Consider the following 25515-nt stretch of genomic DNA (forward strand, 5'->3'; position numbering starts at 1 on the left):
TTTACACTAGAAGTCTTAATCAGAGGCATCCTCTGTAGACTTCTTCTACCTATGTACTACCACAAAGCTTACTTGCTTGTAATAGCCAAACTGACAATTACCTAAGCTTGTCTCCCTTACTGACCTTATCTCTTAAGAACAAACTCAGAGGAAATGAATGAGTGTTTGATAAACTGTCATGTTCTTGTGGGCTTGCTGACACACTTTTTTTTTCTGAAGAAAGGTGTACACTTGGAAATATATGTGCATTTTTCTATCTTGACTCAGCATCTTACAGGTATATGTTAGCATGGCAATATTTTAGATACGGCAAGAATATGACCTTTCTGTAAAGCCGCAAGCTATTATGTACTGGGAAATAGCAAGAATGCTTATGCTGGGAGAGAAAAAGTGAAAAAAACTTTATGAGTAAAAGGCCAGCAAAAGAAGACAGTGGGTAGGCACATCAACTGGAAAGTTTGACAGTAGCAGACCCAGAAAAAAGCACTTACCTTTTTCAGGGTATCTGTCCAATAAGATAAGATGGCTTTCATCAATGCTTTGTTTAATACATTCATAGCACCTATCTCTGAATATTTTTTAAAAATATTTTAAGACAAATTAGGTAAATAAAGCTTTCAAATATTTTATTGAAATATGAAAGACCATTAATGATTCAAAAAAGCTTTTTCAAAAAAGACTCTGGTAAAGAAACATGCAAACATAATTCATGTATTTAGGATTATTCCAGAATGAACAAGCTAGAGAGAGTGAAAATTAGTTACACCTATTAAAATTTAAACCCAAGCTACAAAAAAGGAAAAATTATCTAAACATACGCATTTTGTTTTGAAAGTTAGCTTTCTGAATTCCTTCACAAGTTAAAGTGATGCCTTTATTTCTAGAAATGGTAAATGGCCCAACTCCACGTCGGCACTCGCACTGCATCCATGTTAAATGCTCAGACACCAGATCTTGCCAGTGCACGGAGAGTAGCTCTGTCTCTCGGCAGTTCATCAAGCTCACCCCGACTCGTGTACAACCCAGAATTCCAATTTATTAGTTTATAACAGAACTTAGCATTTTCCTATGGACCACGGACCAGAGTATTTGTCTTGACTCATTCTGCCTCTAACAACAGATCCACCTACACAGTGGGAACCTCACTTAGCATGTGCTTATCACCTTTTATTGACATCTTTTGCTCTTTTTCTGTACTTTTTTTTAATTGTTACTGTTTTCTTGTCCAACTAGAGAGCGAGCTGCCTGAGCACAGGGGCTGGGTGTTTTTACTTCTCTACCCCAGTGCCTACTGTGTTTGTTGAGTGAGTGAATTCTAGGAGCCCCGAAACAACTTGATATATAATCAAATCACAAAAGTCATGAAAATATACATGTGAGAAAAAATATAAATATCTGTCACTGTGTAAAATCTTGGCTCTCACTTAGGTTGCCGTCGCTTGGAATTGTTAAAAAAAAACACAACTGTAAGGTTTTCAGGGCTCCCATAGGGCTACCTAATAGGGAGATCGCTTGTAAATCAGCTACTCAGGAGCACAGCTGCTGAAGTTTCCTTTCAAAATAAGGTTTTACGTGGAGTACCAACAACTGGGGTAGAGGTAGATGAAAAATCCTGTAATATCAAATGTAATCAACATTTAGAGCGTATTTTAAATTACGGGATTTTTAAACTCCAGATTGGTCTGTGGATTCTGCTATCCAACTTCAGGACACTAGGCGAAAAGGTTGCTTTTAGAATTAAACAGAAATTCTTCCCTCTTTATCCAGTACTTGTCTTAACACACAGTGCACAACTTCATAAATCCCCAAAGACCCTACACCACCATAGCCAGTGGAGAGCGTAATACCTAATGACAAAGACGAGGGACACGAACCGGCTTCCTGCCATCTAATCAAGCAAGACATTTTAAAATCAGTAGCTGTCAAATAATATTTCACTAAAAAATGGTGATTTTGAGAAAAAAACTGAGGATTATTTTTATTTATATTTGGCAAGAATTGACATTAATCTTTTCTAAAGTACCATTATGTTTTAAATCGTTTCCCATTTGTAAATAACACTGAAAATAACCTCATTTCAAAGCGTCTCATTACCGGCAAAGTCCATTTCAGCTTTTGCATCATGCTAGAGACTTCCATTACGGGACTATGATGGTTTTAGAAATACATTTGTAGCTCACTGAACTGTATTATCTACAATATATAAGACTTAGCATAGATTTAAATTATAGAAAATAAAGTACAAGGTATTTGATTTTTCTTCATGGTGCTTTCAGGAAGACATCAGGATCTTCTCTTCTCCCTAAAGAAAAATAATCACGAAAATCAAGAAAAGATAAACTTACAAGCTATTAAAATTGCAGGTTAACTCGAACTTATAATCATAAAATTTCCAATGGCATAAAGCTCACAAAGATATAACCCGGTGATACAGCTCAAGCAACCGGTACTTAAAACTGAGTTATAAAGAATGGAATACGGAGCAGAAAGGAACAGTTTGTAATTGTAATGTGTAATCTGTAAATTGGAGTTCTATTTATATCTCTATTATAAAGGCTAACTACTCATTAATTTAATTCAGCACTTAAGTCTAATTGTCAGTTTATGCCTCAGCCTGGGTCCCTGTCAAAAAGGGACATAACAACTCATTTTTCTAATCATAAATATTTATTGTTTCAATCAAGGCATAGCCTCTTACTCCAAACAAGTGATTAACCCCTTTCAGTAGATGAATAGACAATCACATAGCTGCAGATATTGACCAGTATTCTGTCGTCAGCTTGATACATACACTAAAATAGCTTCGCTCAGGAGATGGGACAACGTGTGCCTGTAGCCTAATAGCGTGTACTAATTTAGTTTCCTTCGCTCCAATAAAATGTCATTAATTCAAGCACCACAAATTCAGAAATGAGGATCACGTGGGCCACGCTAACATTAGTCTTTCCTTCCCTAAAGGGAAAGAAAGTATCGTTTACTAAGCAAAGGTGAAGGACGGCCCAGGTGTTGTCGGAACTATCCCATCCTTCAAACGTTTTGTGTCTAAGTTAGTGAAGTGAAATGGTACTTCGGTGTTGACAAAAGGGACACGGCGGAGAACAAGACGGAAAAGAGGGGTTTAAATGTTGTGGGCTCATCGAATTCTTTATATTTTCCCGGAGTTTTATTAAAAGTTTACAGTGGAGCCTATTGAAATCATAACCTGTGAATAGTCCCCCCTCGCTCGACTGGCTGGCAACACCTACCTCCCCACTGCATGTTGCTTACGGAACTTCCCATAACTTTATATTTATGAACAGGTTGACTCATAACCCCAAGCTGCCAAGCCCTGTCGAAAATTGACAGTGAACCATACCTGTAGTACCTTGTGCACTTCTAACTGAGCACTTCTTCTCAACTGGATACTGCAGAGGTATTACAATACCTTGATCTGGCTTCTGAAATGCTGAAATGAGATTTTTTATTTTCCGGAAAAATCTTTTATGAACCCCAGGTGCTGTCTGGAAAATAAAAGGCCAAGCAAATTATTCACCTACCTCCGAATGATATAAATAGGCCTACAAAATGTGTGAGGGAGGCTTAGATCGGTAACATTTGTATAACTTGTTCAAATATTTGAAAACATAAGGAAGAAGGAAAAACAACATTTCTAGCAGAGCTTACTTTGGTTGGCTGAACTTCCCTGCAAGAGGAGCTAATGAGCTGTCATTTCAGTTCTCCCAAGGGTGGTATTAGTTTGTACAAGCTCCTGCCCTTCCTGCCTGCTACCCATCACACATCCCGAGCCTCTAAGGGTATACAGGCCATTACCCACAATGAATGCACCAACAGAGAAGATGCAGTTAAACACAGAAAAAACACAGATCGTACAGGTCATTAATAAAAAGACTGAAAAAACAAACCAACAACAGCAACCTAGCCTCCCAGTCATCATTCCACAATAAAAATGCTACGCAGGAAATTAAAAATTGACCGTTATGATACACACAACACATAGCTAGTTAGTCCCCAGACTCTCCCCTCACCATACGTACTGCCTCATCCTTCATATTGAATTTTTTCCTCCTCAGGAAACTTCCCTATCCTCCCCAAAATTGCTCTCTGCCAACACCTCACCGTGACAAGGTTTTCTCTATGACACGAAAATGAAAGACTATATAAGGTCACCTTTATTTATTTGTTTGTTTGCTTTTAAGAGATCATTATTTGCAAGTGACTATTAAAATGTATTCCTTTCCTGACATCAATTCTGTTGCAAAGGCACTGCTGAAAATAACAATTTCCTGCAAAAGCTTATGAGCCCAGCTTTAGGCATCAGCTCAAAACTGTCATTTTACATAAAATAAAATAGTATTGCTATAAGCAATTGAACAATGACCAGGGTTTTTTTTGAAAGCTGTTTTTCAGCTATTCCATCTGGAAGATTCTTGAGGTGGGAGCTGTTTGTTTGTTAGCATTTAATGAGAAAACATGAAGGCTGGTGAGCAAACTTCAGCCAACTAGACGAAAAGCTGAAGACAGCACGCTGTCCATAGTAACTCACAGTCATTTCCTACATTGGGGCAAGTATTTTTTTTTTTTTGAAAGCACTGAAAAAGTTCTTTTTAGCTTTAAATTAGTGTCTACTGGGAGGCTCACAGAGTCCAGAGCCTCAGTAGATGTAGAACACTCTCTCTCTCTCAGCTCCACCCCTATGGTCAAAACACCTTCCCAGAACTGGGGGCACCTGGGTGTCCCAGTCAGTTGAACGGCGGACTCTTGGTTTCAGCTCAGGTCAGCATCTCAGGGCCATGGGGATCAAAACCAGCATCGATCCCTGCACTGGGCTCTGTGCTCAGCAGGGAGTCTGCTTGAGATTCTCTCTCTCTCCCCCTCTCCCTCTGCCCCTCCCCACCCCCCTCTAAAATAAAGAACTGAATCTTTAAAAAAAAAAAAAAAACCTTCCCAGAACTCGACTTGAGACCTCATCCAAAATACCATGGCCATTCTTACAGGGCTCCAAACAGTTCTTTGGCTCCAAGACAGAATCTCTAAATGGCATGGGCAGGTCATAGGCACAAAATACCTCCTTATATCTTCCTCACAGTACTTTTTCAATTCCAGGCACTTTCCCGTCATTTGCCTCCACTATTTCCTCACAAATTGGCAATGATCTGCTGATTTGCTTATTCCCATTTGACAGATAAGAAAATGGAAATACAGGGGTGCCTATGTGGCTCAGTTGAGCGACCGACTCTGGATCTCAGCTCAGGTCTTGATCTTAGGGCTGTGAGTTCAAGCTCCGCACTGGGCTCCACGCTGGGCGTGAAGCCTACTTAAAAAAAAAAAAGAAAAGAAAAAGAAACGGAAATACAAAGGGATAATTCAGCTTGCCCAGGGTCACACAGATAATCAGAAGCAGAACTGGCTCTAGATCCCAGCACCCAGTCTTTTGTTGTTCAGGCCAATACCCACAATGAGTTCACCAACAGAGAGGGTAAGACCAAACAGTTTCTAGAGAAGTTAGAGTCACCAACCAGAAGAGAAACTGTACACTCCCCCAGTGTGGAAAGATTTCAAACCACACATCTTTTTAGCTGTTCTTGTGGCTTGTAAAACCATTTATCAACAGAAACATCTTTTTTATGGGGACTTAACATGCAGTTAACGCTTGATTATCCACACTAACAGAAAGGAATAATAGCACTGGATGTACAATTTGAACATGGGATACAATGTTTCGCTGGCAAATGACTATCCTAATTTACAGTGTTTTGCTTAGGTTAATATGTAAAGTTATTTAGCATCTACTGATCTACTGATGATCAAATATCCAGAAAAGCCCAAAGGCACTGAAGTCCACAGGGGGAGCTTAGTACTTTTTTTTTTTAAGATTTTCTTTATTTATTTGAGATAGAATGAGAGTGAGAGCATGACAGCGCAAGCAGGGAGAGTGGCAGAGGAAGAGGGAGAAGCAGGCTCTCCACTGAGGAGCCCGACGCGGGGCTCGATCCCAGAACACTGGGATCATGACCTGAGCCGAAGGCAGACACTTAACCAACTGAGCCACCCAGGCACCCTAGTACATTTTTTTTTTTACAATATACTGATGACAATGCACATATCAATAAATGACAGTTGACTGTGTATAGAATTCTCTAAATTCACAATTTAGCAAAATTTTAGCCTGAGTCTCATGAGATAAGTTAATACACTAGGCAATGATAAAACCTAAAAGTCTATCTAAAAGTAGATATTCACATAATATTTGTCTTTCATAATTCGGGGGATCCAGAGTTAAAATTTCATTGATTTTTTCTGCTGTGTGGCAAACTAAAGCACTGTTCCAAAAAGCAGTATAAATATCTGTCATTTAACCAATTTTGAAAATACATTTACCACAAGAATCGTACCACTGACAACTCCCATTCTGTCACTGAACTCAGCTATTGTTCAAATTTGCACATTTCCCATACTGCCACCTCTTAGTTATCCATGGAAACATGTTTTGGATCACAGCTGGTCTTCAATATGCTCTGGAGAAATTTCTTCCAGTCAGGTGATATGAGCTCTGAGAACACACACTAGTTTAATATTCCCTTAACAAAAAAACATAACTAAGAAAGCAAATTTAGTAGATAGAAAAAATGCAATATGCATTTCAAAAATAAATCTAAGGCATTTTTTAAAAACTGTTTTCCCTTTGGAGAAAACATGCCAATCTTCTGCTCTCTTGGTGCAGATAATTACAACATGGGGTCAGGCCAGACAACAGGATGAAAGGACATTTATGTTCAATAAGCCCTTTCTTCCTTAACATGATCACAAGCATGTAACAATCCGCATATGATACTATACTTGAAATAGAAGAAAACAAATTTAAAGACAAGATTAGCTAAACCCTAATAATTTAAGGCCCTTTCCATAAAGAATATTCTTCAGCAGCCGAAGGCTACTTCTCTAGGGAGAAAGCCTATTTCTAATCAAAGTATATACAAATATATATGTATATATCACAAACAACTATTCTTCATGATAAATGAAATTTAATTTCTGATTCAATCATCTCTGCAGTGCTGCAGAGAATTTTAAAATATAAACGGGTGTAAATCGTTTTGATTAGAAATGTTACTGCTTTGCCTCTAATTAGTATCACAGTATTAATTATCTGTGATAATTATAAAGTAATTAATTATTATTAATTATTATTAATGAATTATTTATTTATGATATAAAGCAACATGTTTGAAAACTTGCCCTAATTCATCTCTGTAGTTTAAAACATCTGTAGTCTGCAACTTGGGCTTTCTAGTTTACTGATGAATTTGTAAAGGTTAGAGCTATTTTAATTTTTTTTAAGTCTAGACTTTAGTATTTCTTAAGCGCATAGACTGAGTTATTAACAGAGGTTGATAGTTGCATTTATGTTTTCAAACACCTCATAATAAAGTGCTTTCATTATAAAGACAGGCTGTTTTTAAAGAGTCAGAAATCTGAGAAAGCATTTGAGGTCAAAGGTTTCAGTTGTAGAGACCTCTACATTGGTAAGATGTGATATCCTACCCTGGTACATGGAAATAAATTCGCTCTGTGGGCATTACTTGCAACGGTATAGTGACTTTCAAATGTTTTCAAAGCCATCAGAGCCCATTTTTCTAATGAAATCCTATCCGAGCCCCAGCTGATAAGCAAAACAAAGGTGAACCTTTCGGATCAAAGATGAATTGGGCACCCAAAAGCATATCCACTTTTGTCCCCCTCTCCCTCTGACCCCCACTCCCGGCTGCCCCATGGCACCCAGTTGGAAGAACTTTAGAATTTTGGAGAGCGTACCTTTAAAACCACTGCAATGTTCCCTCTAATTTTATTCTGCCTACCCTTGTCTTTCCCACATGGCCCAGCTAGGAGTCTGCCTCCACACAAAGAGCAATCTTGATTACTAATCCTCGGAAAATCTTCCCTTCTTTGAACTCCTATGCTAGATAACATAGCAATTGACTACATACAATCATATTGTCCAGCAGTTTGGGTGAGTTCACATTTTTGAGGGCTTACTATGTACCAGGTCCTGTAGCTAAGAGCTTTCTTTTATAAGCATTATCCCATTTAATCTTCAAAATGAACCCTATGAGCAAGGCACTATTTTTAGGCTCATTTTACAGATGAAGAAATTTGTTCAGGGATAAGTTAAGTAACCTGCCCAAGTTCACAGACCTGTCAGGGAGGAGGGGGTTCCAGACCTGGAACCCAGATCTACCTGACGACAAACTCTGAGCTCTCACATCGCTCTTGAATTCATGTTGTATCTCCCCAGGGGTATTAGATAGAGGCTCTTAGAAAACAGGAGTCATGTTGTTTAATCCACCATTGATCCAATGCTCATATTGGTATCATTTGGTAAATAATTGCTTATTTAACCATAATACACATTTTGTATATGCTTTCTAAAATTTTGCATAGGCACTAAAAGTTTGACACAATCCTTCAACTTTTTTATATTTTCCCCAAAGTGAGACCATTCTATACAATGGTGGCTGAACAGAACTGGGACAAAAATTCTCTAAAGCCTTCTTAAGACCCATGAACAATTTGGGGTTGGAGCTTTAGTGATTTGAATCTGATGAATATTTGGGGAAAGTAGGATTTGACAACTCTTTTATAAAGCCAGCTTAAATTTCAAACACCTCCCTGATACCCCCAGAAGCAAAAAATAATAAAAAAGCTATACCTCAGCACTCCAAGAACCTGTTTCTGTCTGGGACACTCGGTATGTATAAATGTAACCTTGATACCTGTGAAAGAATAAACTTCAATTACTGAAACAATCCAAAAGAACAACAGATGCTCTAAATTTGAGCTTAACTATTCCACATAAATGTTACATAATTGGCACCACTGCATTCACAGGAAGAAAAACCTGGGGGATCTAACTTGCTTGCATATTATATCTGGCTAATCACAGTTTTTAGAGAGCCTTCTTTATCTTTTCCCTTTTTTAAAATATGGGAGCTCACACTCCTGAGGATTTGTCTAGTTGAGAGACTGGACAGAAAGAAACTAGAGATGTGTTGTAATTAGTAAAAATCATGGTTTATTAAATAGATTGAAGAAAGTGTAGTCATTTTTTTAAAGATTTTATTTATTTGTCAGAGAGAGAGAGAGTGCACAAGCAGGGGGAGTGGCAGGCAGAGGGAGAAGCAGGCTCCCCGCTGAGCAGGGAGCCCATTGCGGGGCTGGATCCCAGGGCCCTGGGATCACGACCTGAGCTGAAGGCAGACGCTTAACTGACTGAGCCACCCAGGTGTCCCCAAAGTGTGGTCATATTACTTTTAAGTACATATAGAGGCTTTAGGTGAAAAATATTTTACTGGGAAAAGGTACTATCAGGTCCACTTAATAGAAATAATAATATTAATTATAAATATAATAAATATAATACTATATTTCTATAATATTACTATTATAGTTACTTTACAGTATAATATAGTAAGAATAGAAATTTGAATTAAAAAAATTCCTGGGGCACCTGGGTGGTTCAGTTGGTTAAGCATCCAACTCTTGGTTTCAGTTTAGGTCATGATCTTGGGGTCATGGGATTAAGTCCCGAGCCTGGCTCTGCGCTCAGCACGGAATGTGCTTGCCCCTCTCCCTCTGTTCCTCCCCCCGCTTGCTCTCTCTCTCTCTCTTACTCTCTCAAAAATAAATAAAATTTTTCAGAAAAGACTCCTGCTAAAGTACTTGAAAGCAACTTGTCCTTTGGGGTAAACATTCTCCACCATCACTCAGTGTGTAAGCATACTTGTACAACTATAATTGATGCCAAGAGTTTTAGATGCTGTATTAGTTTGCTTTGGCTGCCACAGCAAAATACCACAGAGCAGGTGGCTTAAACAAAAGAAATTTATTTTCTCACAGTTCTGGAGGTTGGAAATCCAAGATCAAGGTGCCAGCGACATAGCTTTCATTCTGAGGCCTCTTCTCTTGGCTCGTAGGCAGCCACCATCTTGCTGTGAGCTCACATGACCTCTTCCTTGTGTGTGCATGGAGAGAGACTCTCTCTCTTCTTCTTATAAGGCTACCCATCCTATTGGATTAGAGCCCCACCCTTACGGCCTCATTTAACCTTAACTATATTCCAAAGGCCTATCTCCAAATGCAGCCGCAATGTGGGTTAGGGCTTCAACATAGGAATTTGATGAGGACACAATTCAGTCCATAGCACATGCATTATTATCTCTTTTGGACCCCACGACAATCCTGTGAGCTTTATATTGTAAAATTAATCTTATAGATGAGGAAACTGAGACTTTGAGAAGCTAAGTAACGAGAACCACACTAGAGATCAAGCAACAAAGATGGGATTTGAATCAGGCCTGTTTAACTCTAGAGCCCTAGCTCTTGGTCACCATACTATAATGGATGTAGATTATAATCTGCCTAAGAAACTTTGACTTCATAGAAAAGTAGGGTAAACTTTGTTCTGAATTATTTCAAATTATGAATAGGAGTATGGATCAGATTCTCTGGATCAACACAGTTTTATTTTAGACATTTTCTGATTGTTATTCTTAGGCGCAAGTTTAGGTCACTATAGATCTTTGGTTAGAATACATGTTAAACTTTGGTAAAAACAAATGTATTTAAACTTTAAAGAACAGATGATTCTAAAGCATTCCAAACAGAGGGTCATCCTCAAGTAATTGACCTCACTTACCATCAATTCCCTTTAGAACTCAAAGTCTTTAAATATGTGGAGTAGGGGCACCTGGGTGGCTCAATCAGTTGGGTGTCCAACTCTTGGTTTCAGTTCATGTCATGATCTTGGGGTCATGGGATTGAGCCCTGCGTTGGGCTCTGTGTTCAGCGGGGAGTCTGCTGGAGATTCTCTCTCTCCCTCTCTCTCTCCCTCTCCTTCTGCCCCTGCCCCCACTTGCATGCGTGCGCACGCACTCTCTCTCTCAAATGAATAAATAAATCTTTTTAAAAATGTGCATTAAATTACTGAATCTTTAATCAATATCCATCAGTACTGATTATCTAAAGGACAAAAAGATACATCTGAAACACTATGATCAGGTTCATTCAATTTGTGAAACCAAAAAAATTCAATTTAATTGCTGGTGTGATTATAGGAAATGTTTCATTTTTGTTATGAAGGTTTGCCAGCATATTTAGATCATACATAAAATAGCTTGATATATGCATACGTAATATGCTAAATAAATATATAATATTACATTGTTAAAGTCTTATTTTTTTAAGCAACAAAATCTACCTCAAAGCCCACTGATTACAGTAAGTACTCTACAGGGAACAAGGTGAGGGCTTTGATTTCCATTTTTCACCATGGGAACTCGAAACCTAAAGCTTTAAGTGATTTTCTTAAAGTCACATAGCAAAATGGAGATACAAGCAGAGAAATAGCATAGGTCCTTCGTTCCAATTTCCCTCTGGGAAGCGATTAATGGCAGCAATTCAGTATCATTAAAGGTGATGTGGAAATGCATTATTTAAAATCTCAGCGACGATGCAAGCAAAATCGTAAGCAACCAGTTTTCACTTTCTAAAACAGCGAGTCTCTAAAAATACAAAGAATCTATCTCCCTACTATCATTCAGCCTCATTTAGTCAAAATAAATGAGTCTGTTTTGAAAATTGTTTCCTAACGAATCTGATCTTATCTCACTTTCAGTTAAGCAGCAGGAACCTGAGTACCACTTCAAAAGCCCTTACCTCCCTCAGTCTCTGAACAACCTGGTGTCAGTGGCACCTAAAACTTCTTGTGATTAACCCATCTAATATTAACAATTTCCTACTCCCCCGCCCCTCAGATTTCTGAATGAGCAGAATCGCTTCACCCCTCAAATAAACCAGTAGTTCATCTCTTCCACTTTCAAGTCACTGAAGTCACTGACCGAGAATCCCCTGTACTCAATTCTCGTTACCCTGTGGTCATAGATGCAAGAGATCCAAAAAGGGGCCATCCAAATTACATTGCCAGGGTAATAACATCAGCATCACCTGGGAACTTGTTAGAAATGCAGGGTCTCAGGCCTTGCCCGCGAACCACTGAATCAGAATCGGTATTTTAACAAGATCTCCGGGTGATTTGTAAGAACGTTACAGTTACAGGTGGACTGATGAAAATGCAAAAAGAATGCCCACACCTTATTGGGATTCTTGATGGCAATTTCTGCAAAGTCAAGCTAGGTTCTTGCACTCATCTAGGGCACTTCTGTGCCACCTCCTCCGTAGTCACTCAGTCTCTGTTTTCGGAATTAAGAGTACGCTTATCGTAAGGAGCACTGAGTAATGTATAGAACTGTTGAATCATTATACTGTACACCTGAAACTAATCTAACACTGCATGTTAACTATACTTCAGTAAAAACGTTTTTAATTTCAAAATAAATAAAAGTTTTTAAGGAAAAAAATAAATACAAGCTGAAGCTTTTTCAATTGTTTCAGTCTTCATTGAGCAGTGTTTCTGAACCATGTACTTCCTCTTCTCCAACAAAATTTCATGTTTTGTTTTCTGTAGCTTGTTATGAAATAATAATTTTAAAATATAAAATTCAACTAAATTTTGAGTATGTTTTTTCAAACTACACATAGTCTCTCCCCATCCACTGAAAAGCCACCGTTCTAGGAAATAAATTGGGAACAGAGTTGTAAAAAGAGCCATAATACCATGCATATTTTTGACCTAATGAATGACCTTGCTTATCTTCATTACACTCCAAGGAATCAAAGGACAAAGCAATTTCATAAAGAGTTTCATAGTACTTCTATTTTAAGGGTGGGAAAAAAGAGAATTAACCTAAGTACCCCCAAATAAGGTATGTTATTCAAAATAAGAAAATGGTAGCAGAAAGAACCATTCAAAATTATACCGAAGTGCAAAGGTATTAGAGTCCTCTTATGTTTTTCAAAAAATGTTAAATTAAGCACATGGGTTATGTTAATATAAAATATGGTACATGAAAGGAGTGGACACACAGAGACATCACCCTGATTACAACTATTCAGAACCATATCTGTATATATACAAACTAGAAGCAAATTTAAACTAATATAAATGCATCCTCATATATTAATTTTTCCTATAAAGTTACATAAGTGACTACTAACATTTTTTTAAAGAAAAAGAAGCAAAATTACAATTTGGTGCTTTGCTTTACAAATCTAGTCTAAGTCACAAACCAGAAAAATCTAATTTATGTTTAAAAACTCTTTTTTTTTTTTAAAGATTTTATTTATTTATTCATGAGAGACAGAGGCAGAGGGAGAAGCAGGCTCCCCGCGGAGCAGGGAGCCCGATGCGGGACTCGATCCCAGAACTCTGGGATCATGACCTGAGCCGAAGGCAGACGCTTAACTGACTGAGCCACCCAGGCGTCCCTATGTTTAAAAACTCTTGCATCCCTTTTAGGATTATCTTTTCTCTGACTCCTTCCATTAATACAGACAAACCAAGAATGCTCTGTAATTTTAAAATTCCTTCCTCCACCAAATCTTTTGTCAGACTTGTTGATTGTCCTGGAATTTAAAATTTATCATGAAAAAAAAATCTAGAAAATGAATAATTAGTAGAAAACAGTCGAGGCTTTTTATTGCTATTGTTGTTGTTATTGTTATTGACATGAATTTTAACTAATATTTTGCATTTTAATGACTACAAAGCATGTGTTGATTCGGGCCCTGCTAATATTAAAATTCGCCTTCATTTTTTCAAAAGCTGTCCCAACCCTTAAAAAAGTGCTCTGGTTAGAAATGAACGAGAAGAAAGCAACCTTGACTTATTTCTTATTTTCTCAAGGGGTCAGTGTTAGGGACAAATCTTGGTTTAGAACTAACAAAACCACAACTCTTTCTTTATACCACTTCAAGGACTACACAAAAGAAAAAGTTTAGCTACCTCTGATTCTTCATGACACTGCAAATAAAGCATGCTAGTGCCCATACGGTCTATGTCTATACAAACCAATGCTATGAGCAAAATTCAAGGCACAATTAAAATGTGACTGATTTTTTAACAAATATTTCAGAACTTTTAAACCCAGAAGAATATACCATATACAAAGCCATCATTATTGAGACTATACTCTGAGTCAAGAGATTTCTGAATTTCCTATGGCACAATCTTCCTTTTTTCAGACTGAACTTGAATTTACAAAACTGATATATCAAGTCATTCAGCTTCAAGTCTGATGGGAAAACTATGTAAAACCAGTTTCGATGAGTCATGACAATAAATGTAATCTCTTCTTCCCCTGAACTGCCACAGCACATTTTATTTATGTAGTCCTATGATGCTCTGACTTGGTATTGCAATTATTTGTAGATCTTTTATTTATATTAACTATACCTACTACATGTTTGCTTTATAAACATTAACTCATGTAATAATCCTCTGAGAATTACTAACCCTATGAGGGAAATACTATTCTTATCATCATTTCCCTTTTCACAGATAAGGAACCTGAGATACCGAAAGTTTAAGTAACTTGCCCGAGATAAAATAGCTAGTTTAGGGTCAAGTTGGGATGGAGTGAATTAATAAATTGGTCTTAAGGTGATTCCAAAAGCACAGTTCTCAAAAAGGGAGGAAGTCTGCTTGGCCTCAGGGCTGGAAGTGTCCACTGAGGGGGAGAGGGAAAGAAGGGGCTGAAGAAAAGAAGCCAGTTGAGGAGAACCCAAAAAAGATTAACCCAGACTTCCCCTTCACTTAGGCAAATGACATCCTCAGATTAATCTTGCAACTTTAATTTCACATTGTCAACCAGAATCAGCACTTGATTTACTGGTCTGTGAACTGTACATTTGGTGGTTTATGTGATGCAACTTTAATCCTAGGCTGGCTTTCAGGCTTGCTCTGCCACTAATGGATTGTACTCAGAAAACCCAAAATAATTCTGGTGACCTAAATTATCATGAAGACAAATGCGGCACCAACACATATATCCAATTGTAATTAAAAAACTAACTGTAAACTAAGTCATAATTTCTCATTCTTTTGAGTTCTTGGCTACAATGTTTCCATCTATTACAACTGATAAACTGGAATTTTATTTCGTCACTGCTCCTTCCCCCATTTCTCCAGCTCAGTGGTTTCATAGGCACTTTATTCCCAGTCATCCCTTAAATCTCAAAGGACAAAAAGACAATTATCCTTTTATCTAAAGACATATATGTCAAATGACTTCACTATGCGTCCTTGCAGCTAAAGAATGTAACAGCACTTCAGCTTCTAAATCTTCCATCAGATAGGTAACAAACAAAGTCAGAGATGTACAGGAGGATGCTAATTATGGAAATAAACTATTTCTGCAAACTAATTATTTTAAATATTTTAAATTGGTTTTCCTCCTCTCACCATCAAACTACCCCAGTGGGCATGGAGGACTTTCCCAATGGCTGTCTACATTGAGGGTGAGAAGGGAAGAAATGTCAGAGTTCAAGTGTAACTTAGTGAGAAGAAACCTAATATACATAGAAAACCAAAAAGAATAAACTAAACTACACTAAAATAAAATAAAATAAAACTATTTGCATTAATAAGAGCATTTAGTACACAGGATGAATACAAGAAAAATGTTAAGTCGGTAGCTTTCTTAAGCAACAGAAAATTATGGTAGAAAAAGAAAATTCCATTTTCAATAGAAACAAAAAAAATTGACACGTACATTCATACACACAATGACTAGAAATAAACTTAACAAAAAATGTGCAATATCTATAGGAAGAAAACTACAAAACTTTATTGATGGATATAAATTAAAAAAAACATTTTTTTAAAGCTTTTATTTATTTATTTGAGAGAGAGAATGAGAGAGAGAGAGCACATGAGAGGGGGGAGGGTCAGAGGGAGAAGCAGACCCCCTGCTGAGCAAGGAGCCCGATATGGGACTCGATCCCGGGACTCCAGGATCATGACCTGAGCCGAAGGCAGTCGCTTAACCAACTGAGCCACCCAGGTGCCCAAATTTTAAAAATTAATAAATGGAGAGATGTATCAGGTTTTTTGATGGGAAGACTACATTCTTTAAAGATGGCAATTATTCCTTAATTTATTATTGAGTTTAATGTAGTCCCAATGGGATTTTTTTTTTTTTAAAGATTCTATTTATTTATTTGAGACAGAGAGAATGAGAGAGAGCACATGAGAGTGGGGAGGGTCAGAGGGAGAAGCAGACTCCCTGCTGAGCAGGGAGCCCGATGCGGGACTCGATCCCGGGACTCCAGGATCATGACCTGAGCCGAAGGCAGTCGCTTAACCAACTGAGCCACCCAGGCGCCCCCAATGGGATTTTTTTTTAACTTAACAAAATTATTCTACATTTCATCTCAAAGAACCAATAAATAAGAATAGCAAATAATTAGGGTGCCTGGCTGGCTCAGTTGGTGGAGCGTGCAACTTTTGATATTGGGGTTATGAGTTCAAGCCTCATATTGGGTGTGGAGATTACTTAAAAATAAAATCTTTAAGGGGCACCTGAGTGGCTCATTCATTAAGCGTCTGCCTTCGGCTCAGGTCATGATCCCAGGGTCCTGGGATCGAGCCTCACATCAGGCTCCCTGCTAAGAGGGGAGCCTGCTTCTCCCTCTCCCACTCCTCCTGCTTTGTTCCCTCTCTCACTGTGTCTCTCTCTGTCAAATAAATTAATAAAATCTTTAAAAAATAAATAAATAAAATAAATCTTTGGGGAAAAAAAGAATAGCAAATAATTATTTAAATGTATTAAACATTATCATACTACAGTGCTAGTAATACAAGAATAAATAGATCAGTTGAGCCAAATAGGTGGGAAATAATAACTGCTATATGTTAGAGTTTAACATATGTTAAAGTAGGCTAGGAAATCAATAGGGAATGGAAGTTCTATTTATAAATTATATTAGGACAATTGTTAGCTACTTTGAAACAAAATCAAAGTAGATCTCTTCTCCACATCAAAATGAAATCCCAAATGGAATTAAAGAGTTAAATGTAAACTAACCAAACCATAAATTGAAAACAAAAACTGAAGTGAAGTGGTATGACATCTCTGCAGGAGAAAGAACTTTCTAAGCTGGGAAGCAAAGGACGAAATTATGCACAAAGAAAATGAGTGACAGATTTGACTACTAAAAATGTTATTTTTTGTGTATCAGAGAAAAGTAACGGCAAACACCAAACTGAGAAAAGATACTTGCAACAGATCAAGGATTAGTATATAAAAATTCATAATGTGTTAAGAAAAATAGTAAGATCCAAATGGTTAAATGGCAAAGCACACAAAGAGCCAATTTATGAACAAGGAGGTATAACAGCTTACCAACCATATAAAAGACACTCACTAATCAAAGAAATATGAAATAAAGAGTGAGACACCAAATTTCAAGGGAGAATTTTTGTTAACAATATACCCATTTCTAGGGAGGGCATAGTGAAATGGACACTCATGCATTACTGTTGAACATATATGTAAACTGGCATAACCATTTAGGAAAAATATTTGATGATCATGTATATATCAAGAATCCTAAGCTGTTAATGTTTTCTGACCTGGAAATTGCATATCTTGAAATTCATTATAAGGAAATAATATAAATACAAGGAAATCTTTATGGACTAAAATATGAATCATGATGACATTTGTAACAGCAAAGAAAAATGGAATGATTCAAATGTCTAAAAATGATGACAGGTTAAGGAAAATAGAGTACAATCACTGGCTGAGCTATCATGCAGCCATTAAAAATGATGTCTTAAAATATATATGAATGGGTTTTTTTCATGTTAAGTGGAAAATGCAGTAGAATATGATATTGTAAGAGCACTTGTGTGTTTAGAAAGCAATTTATTTTATTAAAATATGGAAGAAAATTCCCTTAATTTTCAACAATAATTGTCTTTAGGTTTTAAAACTATAGATGATTTCCCTCATTTCCATTACTTACATTTTTCAAGTTTTCTATAAGAAGAATAGGTATTAGGAACTATTTTTAATAGACTCATTATACAAAAATCTGCATTTATGTACTGAAAATAACTGAAAGGAAAACTCACTATTTTTTTTTTTTAAGATTTTATTTATTTGACAGAGAAAGACACAGCGAGAGAGGGAACACAAACGGGGAGTGGGAGAGGGAGAAGCAGACTCCCCGCCGAGCAGGGAGCCCGATGCGGGACTCGATCCAGGGACTCCAGGATCATGACCTGAGCCGAAGGCAGTCGCTTAACCAACTGAGCCACCCAGGCGCCCAGGAAAACTCACTTTAAAGGAAGGTGAGAAATTCTGTAAATGGAAAATTTCTTTAGTGCTTTATGAGATTCAATTTTCCAAAACTGAACAGAGGAAAAGGCCATATCTAAAGGCCATGATTGGGGGCTCAGAACCAGGGAAAGGAGCAAGCATAGTTTGAAAATAGAGTTTAAAATAAAGTTTGAAAGCACACATAATGTATTATTTCTGCCATAAAATTACAGAAACTAAAGATCAACCAAACCTTCTTGGACAATGGGAGAAAACGAGAGATAGAATGAGAAACTACTCTGAGTGAATTCTATAGTCAATTCACGTTTGTTAGCTATATCTTGTTCATGTGTATATGACACCATTTACATTGTTATTTCTACTGCATATCATGAGCACACAAGTTTTGGTTTGAAATGAGTACGTTGTTTATTTCAAAATAAAATTTGATTTTTGTTACTACAGCATAGTACTAAAATGGGGGCATGAAATTTTTATGTTTATCAAAAGGGACCCTTGGCTCAAAAAGAGTAAGAAACTATCATGAAAGACAATGTATCCTTGTGCCTTTCCTCTGTAGCACAGCCTGGCAATCATGATCTAAGACTTTGAGGCCCCAGTGTGCCCATCAAAAGACATGCTAGGAGACTCCCAGTTTGCCTACCGAATTCCACGACTTCATAAGGAAGTTTGCATGGAGAACTGAGAGTCATAAAAACTGCATTTATGCAAGATTCACTTTGGGTAAAAACTTACATGTTTGAGAATTTCCCACTCTGCCTAAGTTAATTCCTTATGTGGTCCTAGCCTACATAGGCAAAAGGCTAAAAGTTGTCCTTTTCTTTTGCATATTTTTCCAATAGCGATCTTATGCAAAAGGTAGGCACACCTTACGATTCCTATTTAACGTGTATGGAAATCAAGACCCAGAGAAGCTGAATGACCTCCCCAGAGTCCACACCCTGGCCTGATTATCAGTCCAAAGCTCTTTGCAGTAAAGAAGGGTATTTGCCTTGGCAATCCATTTGCTAATTCAAAAATATTTATTGAGTGCCTATTATGTACCTCATAACGTGCCTCATAATGGCTATTATGTGCTAGGTTGTGTTCCTGGTGCAGAAGACAATGTCCCTGCCTTCAGTGAGTTTCCATTTTTGCTGAAGAAAACAGCAATACATAAGTAAACAAGCAGATGTCAGCTAGTTTAAAGCTCCTTGAAGAAAAATAAAGTCATAGAGTATAACAGGCACAGGGAGAAGCTACTTAATTTAGATAGGGTGGTCAAGGAAGTGGTCTCTGAGGCACGAGGCAGAAGTAACAAAGTGTAAAGATCCTAGGAGGAGAGCGCACAGTTGGCAGGTTTGAGAAAAAACAAAGGGGCCAATGTGGCTGAGTCTTTAGGTGCATCTTGCCACACACTGTCTCATCTTACTCCCCTGCCCAGGCTTCTTTTTTACCGCTAGGTTAAGGGGCTCATTACCTCCTTTGTCACCTTCTCTAAAGAAGCCCCTTTCGCTTGCCCACTCATTCTTCCACATTCTTCTGATAAGAAAAGAGCCGCAGAATACTAGATGGCTTTCACTGACCTTCCCCAGTTTCCAATTGGGAAAAACAATAATGTAAGCAAATCATAAGGGTCTGAGCCTAAGACTAGTATCAAAAAGACAATAAATAACAAGTGTCGGCAAGGATGTGGAGAAAAGTGAACCTTTCCGCACTTCTGGTAAGAATGTAAATTGGTGTGACTACTATGGAAAACAGTATGGAGGTTCCTCAAAAAAACTGGAATAGAAATACCATGATCCAGTAATTCCACTACTGGGTATTTACCCAAAGAAAACAAAAACACTAATTCAAAAAAGCATATGCACCCCTATGTTTATTGCAGCATTATTTACAATAGGCAAGATATGGAAGCAACCCAAGTGTCCATCAGCAGATGAATGGATAAAGGAGATGTGGTATAATATATACAATGGAATATTACTCAGCCATAAAAAGAATGAAATCTTGCCATTTGCAATGACATGGATGGAGCTAAAGAGTATAATGCTAAGTGAAATAAGTCAGAGAAAGTCAAATACCATATGATTTCACTTATATGCAGAATCTAAAAAATAAAACAAACAAAAATACTCTTAAATACAGAGAACAAACTGGTGGTCACCAGAGGGGAGAGGGATGGGGGGGATGGGCAAAATAGGTGAAGAGGATTAAGAGGTACAAATTTCTAGTTATAAAATAAATAAGTCATAGGGCGCCTGGGTGGCTCAGATGGTTAAGCGTCTGCCTTCGGCTCAGGTCATGATCCCAGGGTCCTGGGATCGAGTCCCGCATCGGGCTCCCTGCTCCTTGGGAGCCTGCTTCTCCCTCTGCCTCTCTGTCTCTCTCTCTCTGTCTCTCATGAATAAATAAATAAAAAAAATAAATAAATAAATAAATAATAAATAAATAAATAAATAAATAAGTCATAGATATGAAAAGTACAGCATAGGGGATAGTCAACAATACTGTAATAACTTTGTATGGTGACAGATGGTGACCACACTTATCGTGCTGAGCATTTTGTAATGCGTAGAATTGTCAAATCACTATGTCGTACACCTAAAACCAATATAACATTGTATGTCAACTGTACTTCAAAAAGAAAAAAAAAAGATGTGAGCCCAAGAGATTCAACTGCTTCCACATATTTCTCTTGAAGCCTTTATAATAAATGTATTTAGCATGGCCTGAGAGTTGTCACCAACATGGCTTGACCATGTAAAAAAAAAAAAAAAACAAACAACGAAAATCATCTAATAATGGCCTCAGTATGATCTTCTTCACTGACCCAGAAAGTATTTCACAATCTTGCAGTGTATCATTAGGTATCAAAATTACTACCAAGCATTTTCCTTCATTTTGTTTCTGACTAGAGCCTACTACGTAGTGCAGGTGTTTCATGTGTAACAAAAAGTGATCAAGTTAGGTCCTTCCTTAGAAATGCCCCATGAGTACCGAAAGAACTCGACTGAAGACAGATACAATAATAATAACAATAGCTTACATTTACTGAGCATTTATGATGTGTCGGGTCCAGTGCTAAATTCTTTACCTGCATTATCGCATTTGCCCCTCACTCTCCTATGAGGTAGGTCGCATTATTATACACATTTTATGGACAAGAAAACTGAAGGACAGAGAGGTTAACTTGCCAAGGTCACAAGTCTACCATCAGACTGGCACAGGATTAGGTCTCAGATCTCCTGATTCTGGAGCCCTGGAGCAAAGATGAAGGTGGATCTGATTCAAAATGGGCGTTAGACTAAGGCATGCCTAGGTAAAGGGCAAAGCTGAATCATAACAGGGGTGTTTTCCCTTCATGCCCTTTACCACTACTGTCAGTCCTAGCTTTTTATCAAGAAGGATCCTACTTCTCAAGTATCATATGATCTCACTGATAGGAGGAATTCTTAATCTTAGGAAACAAACTGAGGGGTGCTGGAGTGGAGGGGGATAGGAGGGATAGGGTAGCTGGGTGATAGACATTGGGGAGGGTATGTGCTATGGTGAGCGCTGTGAATTGTGTAAGACTGTTGAATCACAGACCTGTACCTCTGAAACAAATAATACATGTTAAAAAAAAGAAGATAGTAGGAAGGGAAAAATGAAGGGGGGCGGAAATCGGAGGGGGAGATGAACCATGAGAGACGATGGACTCTGAGAAACAAACTGAGGGTTTTAGAGGGGAGGGCAGTGGGGGATGGGTTAGCCCAGTGATGGGCAGGTATTGAATGGAGCACTGGGTGTTATATGAAAACAATGAATCATGGAACACTACATCAAAAACTAATGATGTATGGTGATTAACATAACATAATAAAATAAAATTAAAAAAGAAGAAGGGTCCTACTTCTGAAACCCCCAGCCCCCACACACAGCTCCTCCAAAAGAAGCGAAGTAAGCAGATCCAGAGAGGCAGTCTTACTTCCAAATATCCCCCTCTCAGCAACCCGACCTAACTGGCATTGCATTCTTAAAGTAATGAATTCCTCTTGCTCTTCCAGAACGTGATGGTTTCCCTTGGGAGGACACCTCCAATTCCATTTAAAGAGATCTGGAAAGGCAGAGATGCCTTTCCTTTTCTCAGGAGTCAGTGGCCCCAATTTTGGCCAGTCCACCATCCCAGGGCTCCACCTCGCTGGCCTCCACTAGAGGTCAAAACGGGAGGTGGGGAGCCTGGATCTTCCTCAGAGCAAAGGTAGATTCTAGGCCTCGTCTCCCCACCCCAAAGGGCATTCTCCGCAGCTGCCACAAAAGGCCCCGGGGAGGCCTTTCTGGAGCGGGAAGGCCCTGGGAGTGAAACCCCCATGAAGGGTCTACCCCGAAGCTCGGTCCGCGACGCCCCTAGGCTGGACCTGCGGAAGGCCTTGGGGAGGTCGCAGGAGCAGTGTTGGAGGCCCCGACGTCGCCCGCCGCCGCCCACAGCCCCAGCCGGTGCGGTCTGGCCGGCGGGCCCGGTGCCCGCAGCCACCGCGACGTACTCACAGCACACACAGGCAGTACACGCCCGGGACGCTCTCGCTGTCTCTCAGCAAATAGCTGCCATCCAGCCCCGTGGCCAGCAGAAGCTTCTCGCCCGTCTCCCGGCTGATTTTGCCGTGGTACACAGCCACCGCGTCCATGGCCTGGTGGACTCGTGGGCCGCTGAGGCGTGGGCCGGTGGAAGTCAGATGCCCCTGCTGCGGCAACCGGGCCCCAAGTCAGCCACCTGACTCCCAGTTCAGCCAGATGTGCAGAAAAAGAGAGAGGAGCGCCCAAACAACAGGATGTTGTCTATCTGCCTTCAAACCTCCTTCTCACACTTCAATTAAAACCAGCTCAGCAATTTAGAAGCTTGGTTATTGCCACAAGGTTCAATCCCCCTCCCTGCCCCCACCCTCCGCACCCCACCCCCAACACAGGGTTCAGAGGGGGAGGGGAGGCCAACTGGAAGAAGGTCCTTGCAAGATCTCGGTTGTACTACCCAAGGCCGACCCGGGCCCACAGGCAGGACTGCTTGCTAAGGCTTCCGTTCTTGCAGGTTTCCCAGGGGCCACCAGGGATGACTTAGCTTAATTAGTCCCCAGACGGGTTGATGATAGAGGCAAGGTGTACATGGCCTTCATGTGGGGCAGAAACATGCTGACAGAGAATGAAAGAACCAGAAGCTCTGAGACCAAAACACAGAAACTACCAGTACTATCAGTGGGCAGGCACTCCTGAGCACAACCAGGAGGCTCCGACACAATCAGAAAAGTCCGTGAGAAACCAACACGGGCCAAGTCTCCTTTGCTACTCTTCCTAGTCATCTTGAGCAATCCTGATCCTGAGCAAATACTGATTTTTCCTACTTTCTTGGCCAAGATTCTGGAGTGCTGATTGAGGAACAAAAATTCAATCTATGTCTGGGACACCTGGGTGGCTCAGTCGGTTAGCGTCTGCCTTCCGCTAGGGTCCTGATCCCAGAGTGCCAGGATCAAGCCCTGCATCAGGCTCCTGCTCATGCTAGCTCTCACTTGCTCTCTCTCTCTCAAATAAATAAATAAAACCTTTAAAAAAAATCCATCTATGTCCAAAGATGTTCCAGATTTTTTTTTGTTTGTTTGATAAGCCTTAGTTGAGAGAATGAATCATTTCATTGGTGCTCTGTCTTTATGTGGACTTGTATACACCCTTTGATGTACAGGTCCCACCTATCTGCATTTGGGGCATAAAACTTGTTTTAAATCATATCGCAAGTGTTGATAATTTTAGCCTCTGTTGTTAATAGAGCATGTTTTTTCTTCAGTTGATGCTAAACTATCATTAATTTTTAAAGCCTTTCAACTTTCATTGCCTACTCTGAAATAAAGCATTGCTTCTATTTTAAAATACGCTGCTAAGTAATATTCCCCTTAAACTTCCTCCTTTTTACTGGAATAAGACTTTGTTTAATGCTTGAAGCTGGATGGTCTTCTACATTGTTCCTTTCGATTATGTTAAATACTTGTAAAACAGGATTTTACATAACTGAAGTCATGTGTCTGTTGTATCTCTTCCACAAATTCAGCACCTAGTTCTGCGAGAGCACGGCAAGGCTGGGAGAACAATTTCTAAATCCCCACATGCCCAGAGCTGCCTTGCACCAAAGCCAGATACGTGTTTGCCACCCGCTGGGGATGAGAACAGTCCTCTCAGATTTCAATGGCAGCTAGTAGTGACTCACCTTTTTTTTTTTTTTTAAGTAAACTCTACCCCCGACACGGGGCTCAAACTCAGGACCCAAGATCAAGAGTCACATGGTCTACCGACTGAGCCCGCCAGGTGCCCCGTGACTCTCCTTGATTGAAGCATGCCCAGCCCTAGACTCTATCAACCTTAGTAGATGAAGCGTAAACATAAGCCTCTTACAACACCGAGAATAAACAAAGAAAATAAAACAGCGTTCAAGAGGATTTTCAGGGATAGCTCTGGGGAATTGAGCCAAGATTGTCTCATCATCTTTCTACCTCACTTGTTTATGGTCAAGTCCACCTCTCACCTTTCCTCATGCTTTGGGTCAAGGAAAAAATCGATCTAATAAGTGAACGCATACGCCAATGTTAAGGACTCGAGAAGTCAGTCCGCCCTGAACTCTCTATATTTTGAGCTGGCAAATGATTAGCCCAGAGAAGTTCATCACAATGGTGGAATTTCAGACAAGAAAGGGGAAGATAGGGTAGGGGGTCCAGGCCCTCATTTACACCCTATAGACAATAGCCCACCTGTGAGGTGAACTGTGAGAACAGTGTGTCATGTAGGTAAAAATGAAACCTAAGTTTTGTTTGGTTTTATGGTTGTTGGGTTTTTTTGGTTTTTGTTTTGTTTTGTTTTTTTGTCTCTGAACAACCCTGAACAAATCATCCACAAACTTAGAAACGGAGCAACCTGGATCTGACAGCAAAAGTGTACCATGCATTCTTCTTTTCAGTCTCTGTTTGGTTCTGTGTTGCTAAAATAGCACACCTGTCAAAGCAGCCAGGTACAATGGGGTTCAGCACAACTAACTCGTATGAAAAAAGAACAGATCAATTATAAGGTAACAGTCCAACTCTCACACCCAGCATGTCATTGTCATCTCACAAGCAAGCTGACAGCTGGGCCAGCCCACTATTGCAGTGTTGATGAAAAATACCGACGTCTTCACTCTAGGGCTACACCAGTACTGAACCTGACTTTTTAGCAAATTCAGAACTTTGTGCCGAGCTTGAAGTGTAGAGAAAGAAGATTCAAAATGGCTCTCTTCCTTCTCTCT

At 39.2% G+C, this 25515-nt stretch overlaps 1 protein-coding gene across 1 annotated transcript; it reads right to left on the bottom strand.

Moving 5' to 3' along the window:
* Positions 1-1677: 1677 nt before the first annotated feature.
* Positions 1678-23076, bottom strand: SH2D1A (SH2 domain containing 1A). The gene is made up of 4 exons (XM_006748796.3): positions 22749-23076; positions 8708-8771; positions 3356-3500; positions 1678-2302 (listed from the first exon to the last, which is right to left on the bottom strand). Exons 1-4 carry the CDS (start codon positions 22883-22885, stop codon positions 2262-2264), a joined length of 387 nt encoding a protein of 128 aa, XP_006748859.1. The 5' UTR covers positions 22886-23076; the 3' UTR covers positions 1678-2261.
* Positions 23077-25515: the final 2439 nt, after the last annotated feature.

This window comes from Leptonychotes weddellii, chromosome X (assembly GCF_054177405.1).
Source record: "Leptonychotes weddellii isolate Sample4059 chromosome X, ASM5417740v2, whole genome shotgun sequence".
Taxonomy (NCBI): Eukaryota; Metazoa; Chordata; class Mammalia; order Carnivora; family Phocidae; genus Leptonychotes; species Leptonychotes weddellii.